At 34.3% G+C, this 20,051-nt stretch overlaps 1 protein-coding gene across 2 annotated transcripts in view; it reads left to right on the top strand.

Moving 5' to 3' along the window:
• The window catches only part of AHI1 (Abelson helper integration site 1), a 92,567-nt gene that overhangs the window by 11,318 nt on the left and 61,198 nt on the right, over positions 1-20,051 (top strand). For both annotated transcript variants that reach the window (XM_080341974.1, XM_080341975.1), the window contains exons 4-15: positions 2,011-2,621; positions 3,182-3,339; positions 4,431-4,644; positions 5,262-5,454; positions 6,139-6,234; positions 7,768-7,953; positions 9,818-9,970; positions 12,137-12,269; positions 13,221-13,344; positions 15,772-16,001; positions 17,388-17,488; positions 18,096-18,214. In XM_080341974.1, the coding sequence (XP_080198100.1) occupies positions 2,011-2,621; positions 3,182-3,339; positions 4,431-4,644; positions 5,262-5,454; positions 6,139-6,234; positions 7,768-7,953; positions 9,818-9,970; positions 12,137-12,269; positions 13,221-13,344; positions 15,772-16,001; positions 17,388-17,488; positions 18,096-18,214 (2,318 nt within the window). The remainder of the gene's footprint in view (positions 1-2,010; positions 2,622-3,181; positions 3,340-4,430; positions 4,645-5,261; positions 5,455-6,138; positions 6,235-7,767; positions 7,954-9,817; positions 9,971-12,136; positions 12,270-13,220; positions 13,345-15,771; positions 16,002-17,387; positions 17,489-18,095; positions 18,215-20,051) is intronic.

Raw genomic sequence — 20,051 nt, 5'->3', positions numbered from 1 at the left:
TATTTTTAGGCACAGAATGCTAAAAATAAAGATTTCTACTGAAAAAATACATGAATGTTTTCAGATTTCTCTGATGTATTAGATAAGTATACTTGCATGAAATTCTAGATGCTTTCTTTTTAAACTCATACATTATTAGGACAGTGTTATTGAATATGTAGCATTAGTCAGTCAGTGCATTTGAAGCTTTGTCTCTAGTTTCAGGCATCAGCTTTTATTTCTGTGTTAAACTGTGTATTCTTGTTGTCACACTGCTTTTATTTGACAATTTTCTTGTACAAATAATAAAATATCTTGATTTCTCTCCCCCTCTTCTTTCTAGTCATGGAATATTATTCTTGCAGGGGGGCATTTTTAAGTCAGGATCCATCCTCCAAAGCATGCTTGCCATTGCAACTTCATTCTCTGATTTTAGTTCTAATGGGCTTGTACATTTGAGGCAAACATGATTCTGTAACTGGGAGAAGTGTCCCAGCTAGAAGGGATGATAACTATTTATTGAGGGAGGAAGATGGTCTTGGCAAAATAAAGGTTGTATACAGATACTTATATTTTCTCCAACTTATTTTTATTTGCTTTCTTTGTGTTTAACATACTTTCTAATGTTTCATGTGGAGACTCCAGAAGGTTGTATGTGAGACAACAGAGTAAGTGAACCTCAGAGACTTTATAGAAGTTCCATTACAGAATCACAGAATGTTAGGGATTGGAAGGGACCTCGAAAGATCATCAAGTCCAATCTCCTTGCTGGAGCAGGAACACCTAGATGAGGTTACACAGGAAGGCGTCCAGGCAGGTTTTGAATGTCTCCAGAGTAGGAGACTCCACAGCCCCCCTGGGCAGCCTATTCCAGTGTTCCGTTACCCTTACCGAGAAGAAATTTCTTCTCAAATTTAAGTGGAACCTCTTGTGCTCCAGTTTGAACCCATTGTCCCTTGTCCTACTGTTGGTTGTCACTGAGAAGAGCTTAGCTCCGTCCTCGTGACACTCACCCTTTATATATTTGTAAACATTCATGATGCCGCCCCTCAGTCTCCTGTAAGCTAAAGGAACAGAGATCTGTGTGTTGAGCTTGTTACAGAATTAGGCCTTAGTTACGTGCAGTGTTGTTTGGAGTTATGACAGAACCATAGTATGGTTTGGGTTGGAAGGAACCTTCAAAGGTCATCTAGTCCAGTCCCCTGCAATGAGCAGGGACATCTTCAACTAGATCAGGCTGCTCATAGCCCTGTCCAGCCTGGCCTTGAATGTTTCCAGGGATGGGGCATTGTCATTTTTAGTAACCAGGAATAGAACCCTGAAGGAGGGAGTTAAGTTTACAGTATGTTTTCTAAAACCACCAAAAATTGGCAGAAGGAGTGCACAGACAAAAGCATGAGCTGAAATTTATCTTAGCTGTTTTTACTAGACTGGTCTTTAGATCAGCTCTTATCATTCCACTAAGAATAATGTGTTGGGGTTGGTTTGTTTGTTTGTTTGTTCAATTTTCTATTAAAAAAAAGTCTTAATGGAAATCTGTTTTTCAGTTTTAGCACTTTTTAATATAATTTAATTGTCAGACTTTGGCAAACAACTTTCAGTAAAAGAGACTGCAAACAACTGAGCCTGAAGCCTGTCTCTAACTTGCATTCTAAATGGATGAAAATATTCAATTTTGTGCTGCATGTAATCTTCAAGTCTTCCATAGTCTACAGCAATTGGCATCTGCTTATGGAGTAGATTTGCTGTTTTCTTTTTTTTTTACCAGACATACATAAAAGTCATTTAAAAAATACTGAAACAAAATTGGAGATAAAGTGCCCAAACACAAAGTGGTTTGAGGTTTTTTTCAGTGTGAATGTTCTATTGCCTTTCAGTCTGTCACTTCTTAATTTTAAATAGGAAAATAACTAGATCTTTGATTTAGTTTTATTTTGTGTGATGTTGCTGAAGAAATAACATAAAGTGCTATGTGTATCCTTAGAACGTAATTTTTAGTACAAGTATGTTTTATGTTTTTTTCATTTATAGCTTGACACCTTTAGAAGTAATATTGATCTAGCTAAAGAAAGTGTGAATGATGAAGCCATTATAAACAACACATATAATCCTCAAGAAGAGAGTCCCCGATTTACAAAAAATAAAGTGAGAGAGAAAGCCTCAATTGCAGAAAAAATAAACAATGATATTGTTAGTGGAGAGGAGAACAACAAACCAAAGTCTAACAAGAAGAAAAAGCAATCATTTTTACAAGAACAATTTAATGAGGAGGAAAATTTACATGAGGCTAAATTGGAGAGTTTTGAGAAAAAAATTAATGATATTCCAAAGAAGAAAACAAAAAGTAAATCAGAAACAGATGTACTTCATCAAGAAGGTGACAGAAAGATGAAAAATTCCTTGACTGAAGCGAGAAATGTGACTGAATTAGAAGAGGAAGAAGAGCTAATTCGAGCCTATCAGTTGCATGTGGCTGAGGATGAGGCAAATGCAATTAAAAAGAAAATAAGAACAAAACTTAAAGAACAGATGTCTGAATTTACTTCCAGTGTTCAAAGCCATGAAGTTGTATTGAACAATGAAGTGGGCGAAAAGAAGAAAAAGAAGAAAGAAATACCAGTTTTAAATGAAGCTGAAACAAGGTACCATGATAAACATACTGTGCGTCTGTGAATCTTAAGCAAAGTGTTTCATTTTCTTTTAAGATACATAGAAGCTTTCTCATAAACTGTTCATATTTTCTAAGTGGTGAACTGGGTGACTTTGTTATGAAAAAATATTACTAAATACTTTTTTCAAAATGCTGTCACAAGTAATATTTAACTCACAGATTCTGTTTAACTTTTTTTAAAAAATATCCTGTTACTAGCAGATTTTTATTTTCTGTGAAACTTAATTAAGATAATTTTGTGCATGTTATATTAATGATGACTAACGGACCCAATCCAGCAGAACAGTATTAGCTTAGCCCTATTCATATGAATGGTTATTCAATCAGCTGGAAATTAGGAGTAAGAGAAAGGGAGAGGAATAATTAAGGCAAGACACTAATGCTGGAGGGGTGTGTTGCATTTTCTAGATGCACAGATGATGAACTGCAGAACTAAAGAGGCAATTTCAAGTGGATTAATAATGGTAATGAGCAATTGCATCCAGATATGCAGTAGAATGCAATTGCTGATGGTAATCCATTACCTTGCAGTGCAATGTCCCTTTCTGAGCTACAGCATCATCCAGCAGAGGGTGGCAATGAAAATCAGTCATTGGAAAGAGTATTTACATCAGAAGGACAGAAACTGGAGGAAAGTGTGGAAAAACGGAAACCTAAAGCAAAGAAGGTTAAAAAGAAAACCAGAAAAGGTCTGCCAACAAAATGTGCTGCTTTGATGCCTTATCTGAGTTTTTGTTTTGGTTTTGTTTGGGTTTTTTTGTGCTGCTATAGTAATGTTTGTCCATAGTAGTAACACAGAAATTATTGAGCTGAAGTAACTTACATTTTAGTTACTTAATGCTATTTTTGTTCTTCCAATTCTGACACTTATTTGTAAGGAAGTTAATTTGATGTATCAATCTACAGGGTATTTCAAAAGGTGTAATTGTGTCGTAGTGGAAATTGGGTCCACCTTTTGAAACACCCTGTAAAATCTTGAGAATTCTTTTAATGTAAATAGTTTTAGAATTGAGAAATAGTTTAAAAGTGGGTTTTTAAAAGCACGATATAACAATATTATATATACCACCTTTACAGTGTATTAGATACATGTTATAATTATATTTTTTATAATTTTATAATTTTTATTTATTTTATGCCATCAATGAAGTATCATCACTGTTTTAGCCTCATACTGAATTCAAACATAAGGAATAGTTTTTCATGCAATGCATAGTCAAAGCAGATAATTATTTGGAGGCCAAAATAAGAAATTAATTTAAAAATGGAGGTCACACAAATTGTGGAAGAGTGTGTCTTTTGATATCAAGTATGGTGGTCTCACTGTAACTTGTAAAGTTCTGAAAACGAGGTTCAGTAGATTCAGAGAAAATGCATGTAGAGAAAGCATCAGTTTCTTCTTACCTTGTTTTTTACACTTTCCTTAAAAAAACAACCAAACAAAAGCTAACTATAGGCTGTAGTCCAGATGAGGATATTGAACTGTAATGGATTTTATGCCATTGTGGCACAGAAGGACCTGTGTCAATCAAGAGGAAGAACTCTGATTTTAAATAAAAGTATTTGTTAAGATGAATAGGTTATATTGATATATATCTATATGTATGTTCATACATGTTTAAAATGCTTCAAATTTTATTATTTTAACCTATTACTTACACAACACATTAGGTATTATCACTTTACTATTGATTACTAAGAAAATACTGAGCATTTTTACTGCCTTAAATTGTCACTAGTGGAACATAGTAACCTCTGTTTACTTTATTCCCATTTCCAGAAGAAAACACAGAAGTTGCTGCAGAAAATGATGAGGAAATGAAGACTTCGGAAATTTTCACTCAGTCTAAATTTGGTTTTGAGGATGATCTTGTGTTGGGAGTTTATATCCATCGGTCTGATCGACTTAAAACTGATCTCCTGGTATCTCATCCCATGGTTAAAATCCATGTTGTTGATCAGATAACTGGCTTGTATGTCAAGAAGGATCATAGGTGACTTTTGATAAATTGTTTATTTTCTCAGTGATTACAATAAACACATAGATTCTTCCCTAGAAAATTAAATCTGAAAATGAAAATAATGCTGAATTTTAAGCTTGTGAGGTCACTCATCAATACATCTATCATAATGCATGTATACACCTATAGTAAACTATGGTGGTATTTTGCTTTTCTTTTTGGCACTTTTAAACACTTTGCACTGCTGTATTGTTTTGAGGTCACCGTATTTACAGCACAGTTCATTCTGTATTCTTTGCAGAGAGAAAAGTTCCTAACTCTCAAAAATATGTAAAAGCCAAGATTAGAATAAGTAAGCAAAACTCTTGTGGCATAAATAGCATCTGCCTTTTTTATAAAAAAACCCCACCTTTTAAAATCCAAAAATGAAGTTTAGGTTTTCATATTTCTAATCACTTCAGTTAGTGGTTTCCACTGTCATTATGCATAATTTTCCTGAAAATCAAATTTTAAGTGTTTCATCGTTAGACTCTACCATGATCATCATTATACTTTGATCGTTAGGATTTGCTTTCAGTAATTGAAAATACTGTTTTGTTTGAGGTGTATTTAAGGCACTATAACAATTCTAACTGTTTGGAAATTTTCAGTGAGAGGAAAGTTTCATCTTATTATGAACAAGAACAAATAGAGCACATTCTTCCTATTATGACACAACCATATGACTTCAGACTGTCTAAATCAACAGTTCCAGAGTGGGAGGAGCAAGTCATATTTAATGAGCGCTTTAGCTATTTTATTGAAAATACTGAAGAAAGCCCTCGGGTAATCCTGTTTTTTGAGGTAAGGTTAAATATTTTGCATAAAATTTATTCATGTTATGAATTTCTGTTTGTTTCTTCAACCTTATATATTTGACTGATTCAGGTGTTTTATTTCAGTTATATTTGGTTAATTGCCTAGCCTTAAGATACAGAATTAAGTGGAGATACCAAAAAGTGGTATTGGTGATTGCTAGTACTAATAAACATTATTATATCAAAAATTCCATGTTTTGATCATAGTAAGGAGGACAAAGCTTTCTTGTTAAATCAACTATCAAACTTCTGGGAAAGGCTGATAAGACCATTGCAGATCAGGAGAGATTGTAGCATGTATAAAGAATATAACTTTCTCCTTTTCCACATTCTTGAAATCTGGAAATAGGTATCATAAACTCAAAGATCGGCTTTCCCTGCTTGTAGCAACACTTCTTTTTGCTTGTACCAGTGAGCAAGCTATTACATTGTTTTCCATTAACATTTCAGACATCTACTTCTCCCATTCTTCACAAAGTAATTATGTTTGTCCTCCAATACAATTTTGTTTAAAGAAAAAAATGTAAGTTATGCATTCAACATGATTTTGAGCTTAAGTATTTCAATATCTGTGAAGAAAGATTCTGTAGCATTAACTTAGCAAATCACATCTAGCGTATTTTCTCATATTCCATTAGAAATGTATTTATATTCCTACCAATACTTTCAGATCCTTGATTTTCTAAGTATGGATGAAGTGAAAGCCAACTCTGATGTACAGGTTCAGGAACGTGGTTTCCGAAAAATCTGTTGGGCATTTCTAAAGGTATTGTAAATATTAAGTATTAAAATGAAGAAACAAAATTTAAAAATCTTTTTATTTGGTTATTTTAAAACCCCTAATTCTGAAAAGTAGGAAAACATTTTTTAATGTTTTCAGGCAACAGATATGGAAAAAGCAAATCCTTGCTTGCTTGACTGTTCTCTCCTTTCCCTCTTTCTTTGCCCCATAAAATTCACAGTAACAAACTTGCATTAAAGAACACGTGGTTTTTGTGAAGGTATACAATGTGTAAGAACTTCTTTTGTTCATAGTTATGAAAGGAGATTTTCTTTGAGAGTTTTATATGTTCATTATATTGTTTCTGCAAAGAAAATGAAAAATCCACTAAGTTCTGTACCTCAGCTCTTCTGTATTCTAGTGGCATTTTTGGTCTTTGAAAAGACCTCCAGCCTAATTATAACATGCCTGTCATTTTTAGTTACAGAGTTTGAAATGCTTCACCAATGAGATACAGGTAATTTAGCCTGCATGTCATGTGCCTTTTTACCCTTTAAGGAGAGACTTGAATGTGCCAATTTGGCCTTTGAGAGCTGACAAGGTATTAACGTGTTTTAATTTGCCTGAGCATTGTTCATATACACCTACCACTGTGGATATTAGATCTTGACGGCCATTGATCAGTCCACAACATGAGAAATACAGGAGAGAATAATGGACTGCAAGTTTGGGGGAAGGGAGAGGGACCTTCGTATGATTCCATATTAAGTTTCTTTTCAGCTCTTCCCAAGATTCATCTACAGGAATGGGAGGTCTGCTGTCCCATGTCTGGTGTATAGCTGGCGTGAGCTGTGCATCCAGGCATTCAGCACAGCCTATTCTTGAACAAAGGAAGGGTGACTTTCCAGCTCATAAATGCAAATAAAATTGTGGCCTGTTCTTCATTCCTACTGCATCTGTCTGCATTATCCTTTCGTCTGTATCAGTCAAAGTAGAAATGTCCAAGTAAACAGTGGTAAATATTAATGGCAGTAGGTACACACAGAATGAAAAATACAAGCACTAATTTCTACCTTGTTTTTTAGCTCAATAGAAAGAACCTTGTTTCACCCTGAAATTGAAAAGATTGTTGCTTTGCCGTATCTTCTGAGTAAAAGCCTTACCAACACCCTTTGCTGCAGCATTTAAAGGGGGCAGATTTGGAAGAGGACTGGCAGTCCTTTGAGATTTGGGTGAATCCAGCAAGAAGTAGTCGTAGTAGTAGTAATAATAATAATAATAATTTTTTAAAAGGTGATACTGCAGAGGTCTTCCCGCATACAGGATAGTACTGTTGTGTTTATGAAGCATGATTCAAAACTAAGCTGCCATCTAAGCTTTAATCTTAGTGATTAATTCCTGGGGGTGTTTATTACATGCTTACTTCATTACCACTTCTAGGGATAGTATGTTTACCCAATGGGAAATGCACTTCAGAGTTTACGCTGTAGTTTTTTAAGATACTAGAAAACATCAATGATTTTTATTACTTTTGTGTTAACATAAGATATTTTTTCTTGTTTTTAATCACCCTTCCAGCTTGTAGGTGCAAATGGAGTTCTAAATGTTGATGGAAAACTCCGTCTGCAATTATATTACCCACCTCCAAGGACCAAGTCACATTCAAATACTGTTGAGATTTATGACTGGTGGGCAAAATGTCCTAGAAATCGTTACCCATCAACTTTATATGTAACTGTAAGAGGCATAAAACTACCAGATCATGTAAGTTCGATATATAAATATATGTACAAATATACAGACTTTTCTGTAAGAACTAGTAACTAGCTAAAGTGTGTGTGTTTGTATGCGTGTATTTAAAAGCTATACTTATATGCAGTATATGAAATAGCTAGCATATAACTAGCTACAATAAAGAACTTTGCATCTTAAGATATGTGTTCCAAACTCAACCTTTAATATCTGTGAAAAATAGGTGTACTTTCCCATATTCAACTGCATATTTTGCCACTGAGAGTCAGAAAATTTTGTTGAATATTGATATTCCTTCTCATTGGGAGAAATGCCATTTTAAGTCATGGGGCTCATGCAGGTGTATAAATTCTGTAAGTAAGAGAAGATGGAAGTCACTTAACTCTGATTCCCTGCACCCTCAAGCTATGATGACCTGTATTTTTTTCTCAGATGAAAACTTTTAAAGCCAGCTTACAGTGGTAGGTGCTGAGATGTGCATTCAAGATAAATACAGTTTTTATTTTTCTACAATGCGAGTACAATATTGTTCCACCACATAGCTTTCCGTATGTATTTACAATCGTCCTAAGTCTTCTGATGACTGTTGATACGATCAAGGGTGATATGTGGAAGCCTGATGAGATGTGGTCTAAAAAAAGGTAATCGGTGGGATTATTTCATATGTTTTTGGGACAGTTTTAAAAATCTGTATACTGGAATGACATCTGCAGAGGAATGACATCTCTTGCTCAGGCAGCTGCTGAGGTGGTTAGGAATTCTGCATGCTTTGCTTGAGTGGCTGTACTTCATCTTTCTGGAAGGGTTCCAAGCCCATCTTCTCCATGGTTTGAATGTTTTTGTGGCATCTGTCCCTACTTTACAGGCCTCTATGAAGCTCAAGTGATGTGATGAATTTGTTCAGGCTTTCAGAGCTATGCTTGACTTGGATCCATTAGCTACTGATATTATTTCATTCAAGTTCTGATAAATACCAGATGTATCAAGGTTGGGGTTGAACTCCTGATACGAGCCATGGCATGATACAGTTTTCTGTGCGTGTACTTCTGCTTCTCTTTAAGATGTGTTCCAGATCCTGCCTAGTCTTCTGCAGAAAGGCCCACATCTCCCATACCTCCTGCGTGAACTGGTAGTTATGCAAATGGATGTCTCAGATAAAACAGAGCATCTTGCATGGAAGTAGACATCTACGTGTGAGCAACTGATTTAAGCTCTTAAATGGTTTCTACTTGCACAGTAGTTGTCCAACCTCCATTTTTTTGATTGGAGGAACCTAGAGAGTTAATGACCCTGAAGTGGATACCTGGTGACTGTCAGCCTGGAAGAAAACAGAAGTTTGGAAATTATATATGCTTTACCTACAATTAAAGTCACAAATGTGATCAGTTCTCCTTTTTCCTTTGCAACTCTTGAACATAGTTTATTTAATACACAACACTGATAATATATTTTGGTGTTATGAATGGATTTCATTGGTGAAGCTGTATCTTGATTTGAAGATGGTAGGTTTATGTCGCTGAAACATGCTGAAGTGATTTTTTGTTAGTGCAACACTTTTACCAGGTAGTAGAGTGATACTCATTTTCAGTGACCTGGATAGTTAATAAGAATAGAAAAGTATTGATTATTTGAAGAATCTTTCATACCATCCAACTGACACAACTTTGGAAGCTCAGCTTATTTTCTGTCTCACTGGTTAATTTAAAAGCAATTTTTGCTAGTCAGTTTTCTTGTATTAAACTTTTTCCAATCTCTTTATTTTTCAGATGTAAAAATGCAAAGCCTTTGAAGTTAAAAGTGCTTTTTGATCTTTAAAAATATTGATTTTGATTTTTAAAACATTTTTTCCTGATGCTTAGTTTTGTTTTTCCTTAAGGTTGCTCCTTCTTTCCGCTCCATAATAGCTGTTCAGCAGGAACAAGGTAGTGTAACACTGGGTGAGCTCGAGAGAGAAGAATCTAAAAAATCTTGTGAACTTCTTCCAGAGGAGAAAAAGGAGCCATTTAAATGGACAAGATTGCCCGGACAGGTGAAGTATTTTATAATAAGTATTAGGAAGCAAATCATTCATTAGAGCAAGTTTAAAAAAAAAAAAATAAACTAAATAAAAAACATAAGGAAATCTAAGAAGTAGTAGAAGATGCTTAGTGTCTTACCAAATGTGGTTGATTTAACCATTTTTTCCCAGAACATTCAGGTAGTTTATCTCTAGAATTCTCTAGGAATTTGAAAAAGTTAGGGCTATTCAGCTAGTGGAAGTAAGACAGGAAACAAACATGTTCTCAGATTTATCTTGATTGGAAATATGTTTTCTGTTTTTTGCTGTTATTTTGTGTTTTGTTTGTTTTTATTTTCCTTAGTTAAAGTTGTTTTTACTGTATAACAGAATTGAAGGAGCTTTTTCATTCAAGAACCCTATTAAGAAGGTTCTTGCTGACTTCATCCTAACTCCTAGATCCCTGTAGCTAATGGAAATTAACAATCATAAAAAGGGAATATTTTTGCAAGTATATCTAGAATGTCCATGCAATTTCATATTTTTCTGTAGAATGGCATTAGCATGAGTTCATGGTTCTATAAAAATTTAAATAACATAAGATTTGTTAACAAAGAATGTTGCTTTTCATTTTGATTACATACTGTAGTCCTTACACTGATACTTTCAAAAAGAACATTTAAATATACATGGACTTATTTTATGTCCCAGTAATTTTTGCTAATAATAATAAAACAGTAAAGAACATATGAATCTGTTTTTACAATGGAAATTTTCTTACATACACCTTTTAGGTATCCTGCCATTTTTGCTATGTTAATGTTTGTTACTTTTCAGAAAGTTGCCATCCTGAAAATAAGTGTGTAATCAAAATCCAGAGGAATATGATCTTAAGAATATTTGCATGCCATCATACAAATAAAATTTGGCAGCTCATTTATTCTTGGACTAGTCCATGTACATATTGAAGAGCTTTAGTAGCAACAATGATGTATTTTGTGATGTGCTGTTTTGTGAAAAAGTTTCAGTGAGGTTAGTATGATGTGGCATATCTGTTGGCCAAAGAATATTAAACCAGATATGCTTGTTTGAAAATTAATAATTGCTCAAAATTATTTTTTCCTTTTTATACATTCAAATATTGTTTTACCTTTCAAGCTGAATTATATTTTTAAAGAATCACAATATATTTATATCTGTCTCTATCAATATAGATAGATAATGTTATTTTTCCAAAATGTTCTATAGAATTTTGAATTATTTTATATATTAATTAAATACGAAATTAGTTTTATATGTGAATTGTAGCTACTTGACCTGTGAATAAAATAAGTTTGTTTTGAGTTGAATTATTGATTCAACATTGTAATGTTTTATTTCAGGGAGGTTAAAAAGTGTAAGAAGGCTTAATTGCATATATAGTTTCTAACAAGATGTCTTTAACTGTATTCTGAACAGTCTATATTCAGTTATTTCATAAGTAAATCTATATACTTTTAAATGCATATGAATCTGTTCATACTCATTTTTTGTTCATAAAGGTAAATCAGGTTTAGGTTAAATAATCAAATAACTACCTGGATATTTTAATTCCCCTTAAACTTGGAATTTAGTTCTGGAGAAAAAGCCCTTGGGTGAAAAAGAAGAAATACTTTTGGAGAAGGAGGAGACTAAAATACTTGTGCAATTTTTTGAAATATTATATCTCCAGTTATATTTAAAAAAATCAGGACTTTGAAACACAGGAGAGGAATGCTTAAGGTGATTTGGTAGACCAAATGTTTGAGTACCTGTAGCTAGACTTCTGAGTTCATACTGCAATCATTAAGGTACTAAAAGTTGTGCTTAAACTCCTTCAACAAGCTTGACTTGCAGTCCAACTCTACAGCTTATATTATTGATGGAGGTCATGATTAAGCACTTCTTAAGATTAAAGAAATTATTTCAGTTTTAAATTTTCTTCAGTTTTTGAAACTTTCTAGTCGTCTGTAATAATGAGACATAATATACACAAACTAGATGTGGCCTAAGTTATGCAGCAGGAATGTCTGTTTATAAGCCTGAATTTTTATTTTAAATTCCCTTAAGATGTTAATAGCTTTTTAAAATTTATGCATGATAAGAACTAAGAATTTTTTTTAAGCACTGGGTAGTTAATATTCATAGCTGTGTAATCTCAATTTTTACCTGAAAAGCTAGGCTTGCCGCATACCCAACAAGCATCTGTTTTCACTGCGAGGTGGAGATCTGGGCTGTTTCTGTATTCGTTTCTCTCATGATGGGAAAACACTGGCAGCAGCATGTGCAGGAAGGAACGACTATCCCATTGTTTGTAAGTTTAAAATATGATTCAGGTTTTTTTCTTCTGACTCATATAGTTTGCAGTTAAAGGGCAAAAGATGTATTTATAAATTGTGGTTTATTAGAGGGTTTGTTTTGTAACTGTGTTTTGTAAATTGTTCTGTGCATTAAAGAGCATTGAGGAAGATGGTATTTCTGTGTTAATAGGGCTGGAACCGGCTTGTCATACATGGTAATGTATAAACAATTTAGTAGTATGAAATCACAGTATTTCTGCGCAGAAGTCTAATGGATATACTAAATCAGTTTGCAGAAGGAACATATTTTCTGATAATAAGTTTTTAAGTCAAATAACTTTTCTAGCCTCCTAACCTGTCCTGAAAGTTAGATACCTTGAATACTGCCAAGTCCAGACAGACTACTGGAGGCAGCTGTCTTTCATGGTCCAGTTCAGCTGGAACTACAAATATTCCCTATTATGCAGAGCTGGGGCTGCTTCCTCACAGTAGGCTCAACTGCATAGTTCTTAAGCCCTGCATAAGAATTTTGAGGTTTAGAGAGAACAGTATTTTAAGTGTACACAAAATAAATATTTAAATGCAAGGAACAGTAAGTGTGGATTTCCTTATTACAGGGTCCCAGAAAATGATCTCTGTGTTAACCTACTTCAAAGACTGGTCAGATAGCTGTCCAAAAAAAAAGTCCTAACCTAGTTATCATAATTTAAAGCAAGGAGGCTGTTTCTTAAGGGTTAAGATATTTGTGACATCCATGAACCACTAGATGGAAGTATATGCATGCTGTCCATGCAGATTTAGCAATGGTTTTATCTTGTTCTCTGAAACTGGGAAGATAAAGAAAATGAGTTGACTTACACTAGCAGAAACTCAGCCTAAGATTAGACTAAACTTTGCACTAATAGCTGCATATAGTTGATTGTAAATACTTAAAATTTTTTGGTTTTCTATTTAAACTTCACTAGTGTATGAAATTCCTTCTGGACAGTTCCTGAGAAAGTTTTATGGTCACCTTAATATAGTGTATGATCTTTGTTGGTCAAGAGACAATCAATACCTTCTTACTGCATCATCTGATGGCACTGTCAGGTCAGTATGATGATGATGTTCTAGCAGATAGCATCAGAAGCACGAAAGAAAGTGGTCCAATTTCATGTTTTACTACAAACAGTGCTATAATTTTTTGATTAAAGATTTGATTGCAGTGTGACTTACTATATAATATTATAAAAATTGTGATGGAGCTAATCGCTTATTCCATATTTTCTATATTGTCTTCTTACATGTGTATTTGAGACCAAGACTTTTCCAAAAACTGTAGTGTCTAAATCTATAGTGCAGCAAAAGCCCAAAAGGCTTTCCATTTCAAGAAGTCACAGAGACAGTTGGAATATTCTGTCCTTGGAGAAATTGCCTTATTATGAATGCAGTATTAAACTTGCAAATTTGAGCATGAGGCAGAAAATTGAAAATTTAAGGTTCAAGTTATGTGTATAAATTGGCCACACTGCACGTATATGTGTAATTTTTTTAGTTTTTGGAAACTTAATTAAATAATTCAACTCAAGTTGTTGTAAATGAAATTTAGTAATATTATTTCCAAGACCAAATGTGTACACGTTTTCCCCTACAACTAAGAAGTGTACTTCAGCACAATGTTAAAATACTGCTCTGTTCAATGTTTAAAAGCAAAACCCTCAAAACTGTAGAAAAACATGAAAATGTGACTGTGACACTGCACAATTTTATTATAAGCAACTTTGTAGGTTTTCATAAAGCTTTTTTTTTTTTTTTTAGCTCTTCAGATCCCTATCTGTTGTTTCTGTTATGCAACCCAGTAGTGCTACAGGCACTTGCATAATTAAAATGCCAGAAGTATTGTTACATGATATATTGTACGTGTGGAACTGTTTTACTTTTTTTTTTCCTGCTTGTATGTAGGTATAAAAAAAGTATTTTGAGAGCTTAGCCTATGTGATTATTTTTTTATCTAGAAGCAGATTAAATAAGATTTTTTTTTTATAGATATATAGAAATAATTTCACTAATTTATGTTAGCTATAAGGAGGCCCAGCTGTTCCTCAATTCTTGAGTTTGTGGCAGCAAGCTGAAACTGTAGTGGCCTGCCTCCTTTTCTGTGTGTACTATGTGTAGTCACTGCAGGAGTTGTAAGTTCCTGTATTTATTAAGCCTTGCCTTAAGTTCCTTAAAAAGTCTCAGTTATGCGAGGAATTTCTTCTTTTCCCCTTTCATATTGGGAGCATTTTGCCATTGAAACATGGTAGAATTGGAGGATGAGAATTAAAAGGCACCCCATTGCTTTAAAGACATGATCAGCTGGTTACCCGGATTGTCTCTCAGACTGAGTTCTAAGGCAACAGGAAGAGAAATTATGTGACTCCTTCTTTATATGTATATTTTTATACCTTACTCTTGAGTCTTCCCAAGCTTTAGTCCCACATTATTTGTAAGCAATAAAGTAACTTTTATGTGGTTAGAGCAAAACAATTATAAAATTATGAGAAGTAGACTCCTTGTGACCTGCGCACATTAAGTTGCAAGTTAATTGCTGTACTCTAAGGCAAGGGTGTCGAACTCCTTTTTCTTTTTTTTTCTTTTTTTAACTACTCCTACATTTATACAGTCATAAAATTACAGCCCTTTGAAGGCAACCACAAGGTTGATGTGGCCCCTGGTGAAAATGAGTTTGACATCCCTCCTCTAAGGGATTGCAAGTTTGTAATGAACTCACCTAAGAGTAAGCTTAGAATTCTTCAGCAGCCACCAGAATTAGCCATCCCCCCTGGAAGGGTGGCATTCAAACAATTAAATTCCATATTGTAACTGAGCACTCTCTGAACTGTGCTACCCACCTGTATTTCATGATCCAGGTACTATTTCCTTCTTTATGGACTCAATAATAAAATGTATAGCATCAAACAAAAAACAGTTCCTAGGAAAAATATGATCTTACAGTTATGGGTGGTGAAGGATAGGAAATAGATGAATAGTAAGAACTGAAATTATGTGAAGAAAGCATCCTTGAGATCACAATCACTGTGTGGTAGGTAATTGCTCTTCTAAAACTTTCTGGGGCTTTATTTATTTATTTAAATGGTCCTTTGTGGGTTTTCTGTTCTGTTTTTTTAAGAAAGTGATACCCCAGAAGGTCTTAAGAATTTGTTTATAACTCCTGAAAGACAGAAACCGATCCATTCCATGGAATTCATTAAATGTATTTTAAAATGTGCAGAATATCCACTAAATGAGTAAGTACTCATGGATTTACTTTGAAGACAGAGTACTATGCAAAGTAGTAAATGCATTTTAATTCTTTTTAGATAGTACCATATTAAAGTGTTAAATACAGGTGGAATGAATTGGTACCATAAACAGGTGGTGTTAAGATTTGCAAGCATTTGCCTCCAGAACTCACTGGCACAAAATATTGTATCAGTTATACCTGTGTATGTGATTGCTTTACACGGTATATATCCTAACATCCTTTTCTTTTAGAATGTGGAAAATAGAAATGCAGGCGGCATCTGCAGTGAGAGTTTTCCCTCATCCTTCATTTGTTTATACTGCAAAGTACCACCCAATTGCTGACTCGTTGGTTGTGACAGGATGTTATGACTCAATGATTAGAATCTGGAATGCAAATGTGAAAGAAATCCATGGGCAACTGCTACAGGAACTTGATGGTCACAAAAGTTTCATCAACACACTTTGTTTTGATGCAGAAGGTGTGTACTTAGAATTACCTTTTCAAATAGTCCTCTGTTCAAGTGAAGACCAACTTGAGTGTTACTAGTTTGCTCCATTTCATAGAAGCAGTGGGAAATGCTATGATAGAATAGTTGTAGCTGTGTTTGTAATGAATGTTAGTATGATGCCTTGTTTGGATAAAAACAAAGGGACACATAGTCCCTGGTATAAATTGAGAGTAATCAGAAAAGCTAAGTGTAGAAAGGGCAGGCACACAAGTGTGTAGTGATCAGGCAATGATGACTGGGCAAATTTTGGTCACATTTTAGTTTTCATTGTCCCTATAACTAGCAGTTACTAGCTAGCTAATATTTTGCAAATATTGCAGCAAAAATTAGCAGAACATAAAGCCCAGATGCTACTGTTCAGAAGAGACAAATGCATTAAGATGCAGATGGAAAGCCTAATCGTTAGTGTAGAGAGGTAAGTTTGGCTAGAATTCTTTGAGGTGGGAAAATTATGTATTAACTGGAAACCAGAAGCAGGAAATCTGAAACAAACTTCTAGAGAACTCCCAGAACAGAACTTAAGAACAGGAGATTGCATGCTCAGAACAGTAGCAAAACCAGCTCCACCATGTTGTCATTCAAAGTTATCAACCCATTATGAAGATAAAGAAAACAAGGTAGCAGTAGTTAGATTGTGAGAATTTTAATGCTAGACTGAAGTAGCGGGAAGGTGATGAACTTTTCAACATTGACAGAGCATATGAAAAACCGGGAGAAAAGGACAGAGATTTGACCATTGTGAGTTATGGTAGCTGATAGATTAACAGCTGAGAGTGAGAGATGTACTGAGATGTACTAGTGGAAGGCAGGAAGAGTTAAAGGTGGGTGAATAAAATACTTGGAAGTGTTCAACTTTTCCTGGTATTAGTGACATCATTAGTAATTATTTGGAGGTACTCACTGGAGTAGGTACTACAAAGAGGTAAGAGTTGCATTTTTATAAAGAATAAGTATTTGTGCTTAATTTAAGAACTGTTGGAAAACAGTATTTGTTCCTTGTTGAAGGTGCTCTCAGAGAATGTATAGGTAGGTAAGCATTAGGCTTTCATGTGAAACTCATTGAGCTATAAATGCTCATTTTTTGCAGGTTCTAGAATATGAGTAAAAATGGAAAAAAAATATTCAGCACCCCAGTATCTGACTTTTGTGCTGAATCCAAATTTATGGTATCAACTTATGTCATGCAGTATGAGCAAGATGTATTTGCAATGAGTATATCATAGCAAAAGAGAGGAAAGAATTGGTGTTCACCTATTTACAAAAATAAGAGAAAAAAGTTGCATCTTGTTCATACATCCTTTTCTGTATTTGTTCTTTTGTGTGGTATTCTTCTGCTTATAAGATATTATTTCACAGGGCTCCACATGTTCTCAGGGGATAGTTCAGGACTGATAATAGTTTGGGATACGTCTGTCAAAGGAAGTCAACACCTGTTTCAACACTGGAGGATTAATAAGGTACACAGGTTTCTTAAACTAGCATTGTAATTTCTATGTGAACTGTTCCAAATCTAATAATTTGATTTCAATTCATTTTTTTTATTTATCAACTTTTGTTTAACTGAAAAGGTGTATTTCCTTTAAATAACAGCACAAAAGAGCTGATAGAAAATACTGTAATTCACTGACTTAAAATTTTTGAATTGTTTTGCAGCTTCATTGTTTTGTATATAAAACATGAAAATACTTGAGGTTTAATAGCATTTTATTAACAGATAAATGTTAATACATTAGTTTTGTTCTCTAGAGACAACAGTAAGATAGACCACAGGCTTTACAAATCACCTTTGTTCATACCTCAGAGGCCTAATGTTCGGTCAGCATTTCTGTCATCAACTATGTTTCAGAAGTTCAGACTCACAGTAGAATCTGCCCTGTGGTTGTGAAAAGCTGATTGCCTAGGTTGTAATGCCTTAATATCGGAACATACTTTTCCCTTAATAGCATAGAATGAAGTGGGTGGAAAAAGAGTAATGCAAGAGAAAAATGAATAATAATACATAAAAACATGAGTTTTAAGATACAAAGTTATATTTTTTTTACTTTGTTTTCTTTCTTTTTGTAGGAAATAAAAGAAAATGATATTAACGGAATACCAATAAATCATTTGGAGGTGCATCCAAATGGAAGGCATTTATTAATCCATGCCAAAGACAGTAACCTCAGAATCATGGATCTCAGAATGTAAGTAGATTTTTTTGGTGCCAGGTGTGTGTTTCCTTTTTGTTTTAAAGTTTACTTGGGGAAATAAAGTTCTATAAAACTATCAAATGTATAGTTGTGGAGAAGAAAGATGTCCTAATAATCAAGGATAGCAATATTAGAGTTAGGAAATGGTTTCAAAACACTGCTATATTGCAGACCTTTTGTGTGATATTAAGTAAGTCTTTTAGAATATCCAAAATTCACTCGAATACTTGGGAGCTTAAGGTGGCGTGAAGGAGAAAGATGCTTATTCCCTAAATATTGCATTCACTTTTAAAAATGCAATCTGGACTTGAAAATAGCTTTGAACTTGTAACATTCCTTTGTGTGTTACTTTCTTGTTTTTAAAACCTTGGGAGAAGCATTTTGATGATAAAATGGAATGGAGATTGTCACCATAAATACTGAAATATGCAATAATGTACCTATTATGGTATATTAAGCTGGCAGTGAGATGTTTATAACTTAGTTTTTGATGATTTTCTCATTTTCAATAGTTGTGAACATGATTCTTTAATAATAAACTACAACAAAAAATAAGGGCATCACAGAATCACTTGAGTCATTGAGGCTGAAGAGAGTCCAGTCCAACCCCAATAATCAAAGCAGGACAGCATGTTACTCAGGACTTTGTCCAGTTGGGTTTTGAAAATCTTAGAGGATGGAGAGTCTACAACTTCTGTGAGCAACATGTTCAAAAGTTGATTCACTCTCAAAGTAAAAGAATTTTTTTTCTTAATTTTAGACAGATTTTCCTGTATTTTATTTTGTGCCCATTCCCTCTTGTCCTTTCACTGGGTGAAACTGAGAAGAGTCTTATTCCTGTCAGTTTCAGTAAGACGCACCTTAACATTCTCTTCTAGAAAGGCACGTCTAAATGATTTTTCCTTAATTTCATGGGTTCCTTTTCTTACCTTGCCACGCAGAAAATCAAAAGTCCCTGGTGTTCTACATGAAATTACCTGGGAGAAATACCTTTATGCTCTCATAGTATGAGAAACTACTACATATTTTGTACATATATATATATCTATACATATATATGAATAGATATATGTATAGATATATATACACACTCTCAGGAAATCTTATTCTTAAATAATAAATTGGGTTTGCTATTTGAACTTAAAGACTTTCTAGTTTTATAGTGTGCTCTTCATCTTTTACTGTGAATGATAAATTATAATGACTGTGCTAGAAGACTAAACTCTCCGGTCAATCGAAGCATGAAATTGATGAATTGACAGAGGAAACCTGTAGTGAAGCATATAGTGACCTTCCATCACTAGCATTCCTAAAAAGTGCAGAGTTTTAGTTTAAGAGAGAAAAATGGGCATGCATATTAATGTCTAAGAAAGGGTTAATATGGTATGCGGTTTCACATTTATTAAGCCAGTTTATCCATAGGACACACCATCTCCTCCTATCCCCCACACCTTTGGGCATGTATTCCTAGCGTTTCCTTTTTATCAGCTGTAGAGATCTTTCAATGCAGGGTAAGTCAGATCAGTGAACTGATCCAACTAAAATCAACCTACAAATACAAATGATTAATTTTCATTTTAATCAGCTATCTGATCTAACTCATCTGATAGCTGCCCAAACACTAAAGAAATGAGGGAGAGTCTGGGAAAATAAGGGTGGAGGGGACAGCAGCAGGGACTACTGCTTTGAGTGCAGCCCACAGTTACATGGGCTTAAGCCTATCAATAAACCACAGGGTCAGATACCCTGCAGTGATAATTTTGCACGTCAGCATTAGCTGTTCATTCCTTGCATGAGAAAAGAGGGGGTGGAGGTCACAGATCAACACAAT

The sequence above is a fragment of the Nesoenas mayeri genome, assembly GCF_963082525.1.
Source record: "Nesoenas mayeri genome assembly, chromosome: 3".
Taxonomy (NCBI): Eukaryota; Metazoa; Chordata; class Aves; order Columbiformes; family Columbidae; genus Nesoenas; species Nesoenas mayeri.
The sequence above is the reverse complement of the archived record's forward strand: the minus strand, read 5'-3'. Positions and strand labels throughout refer to the sequence as shown.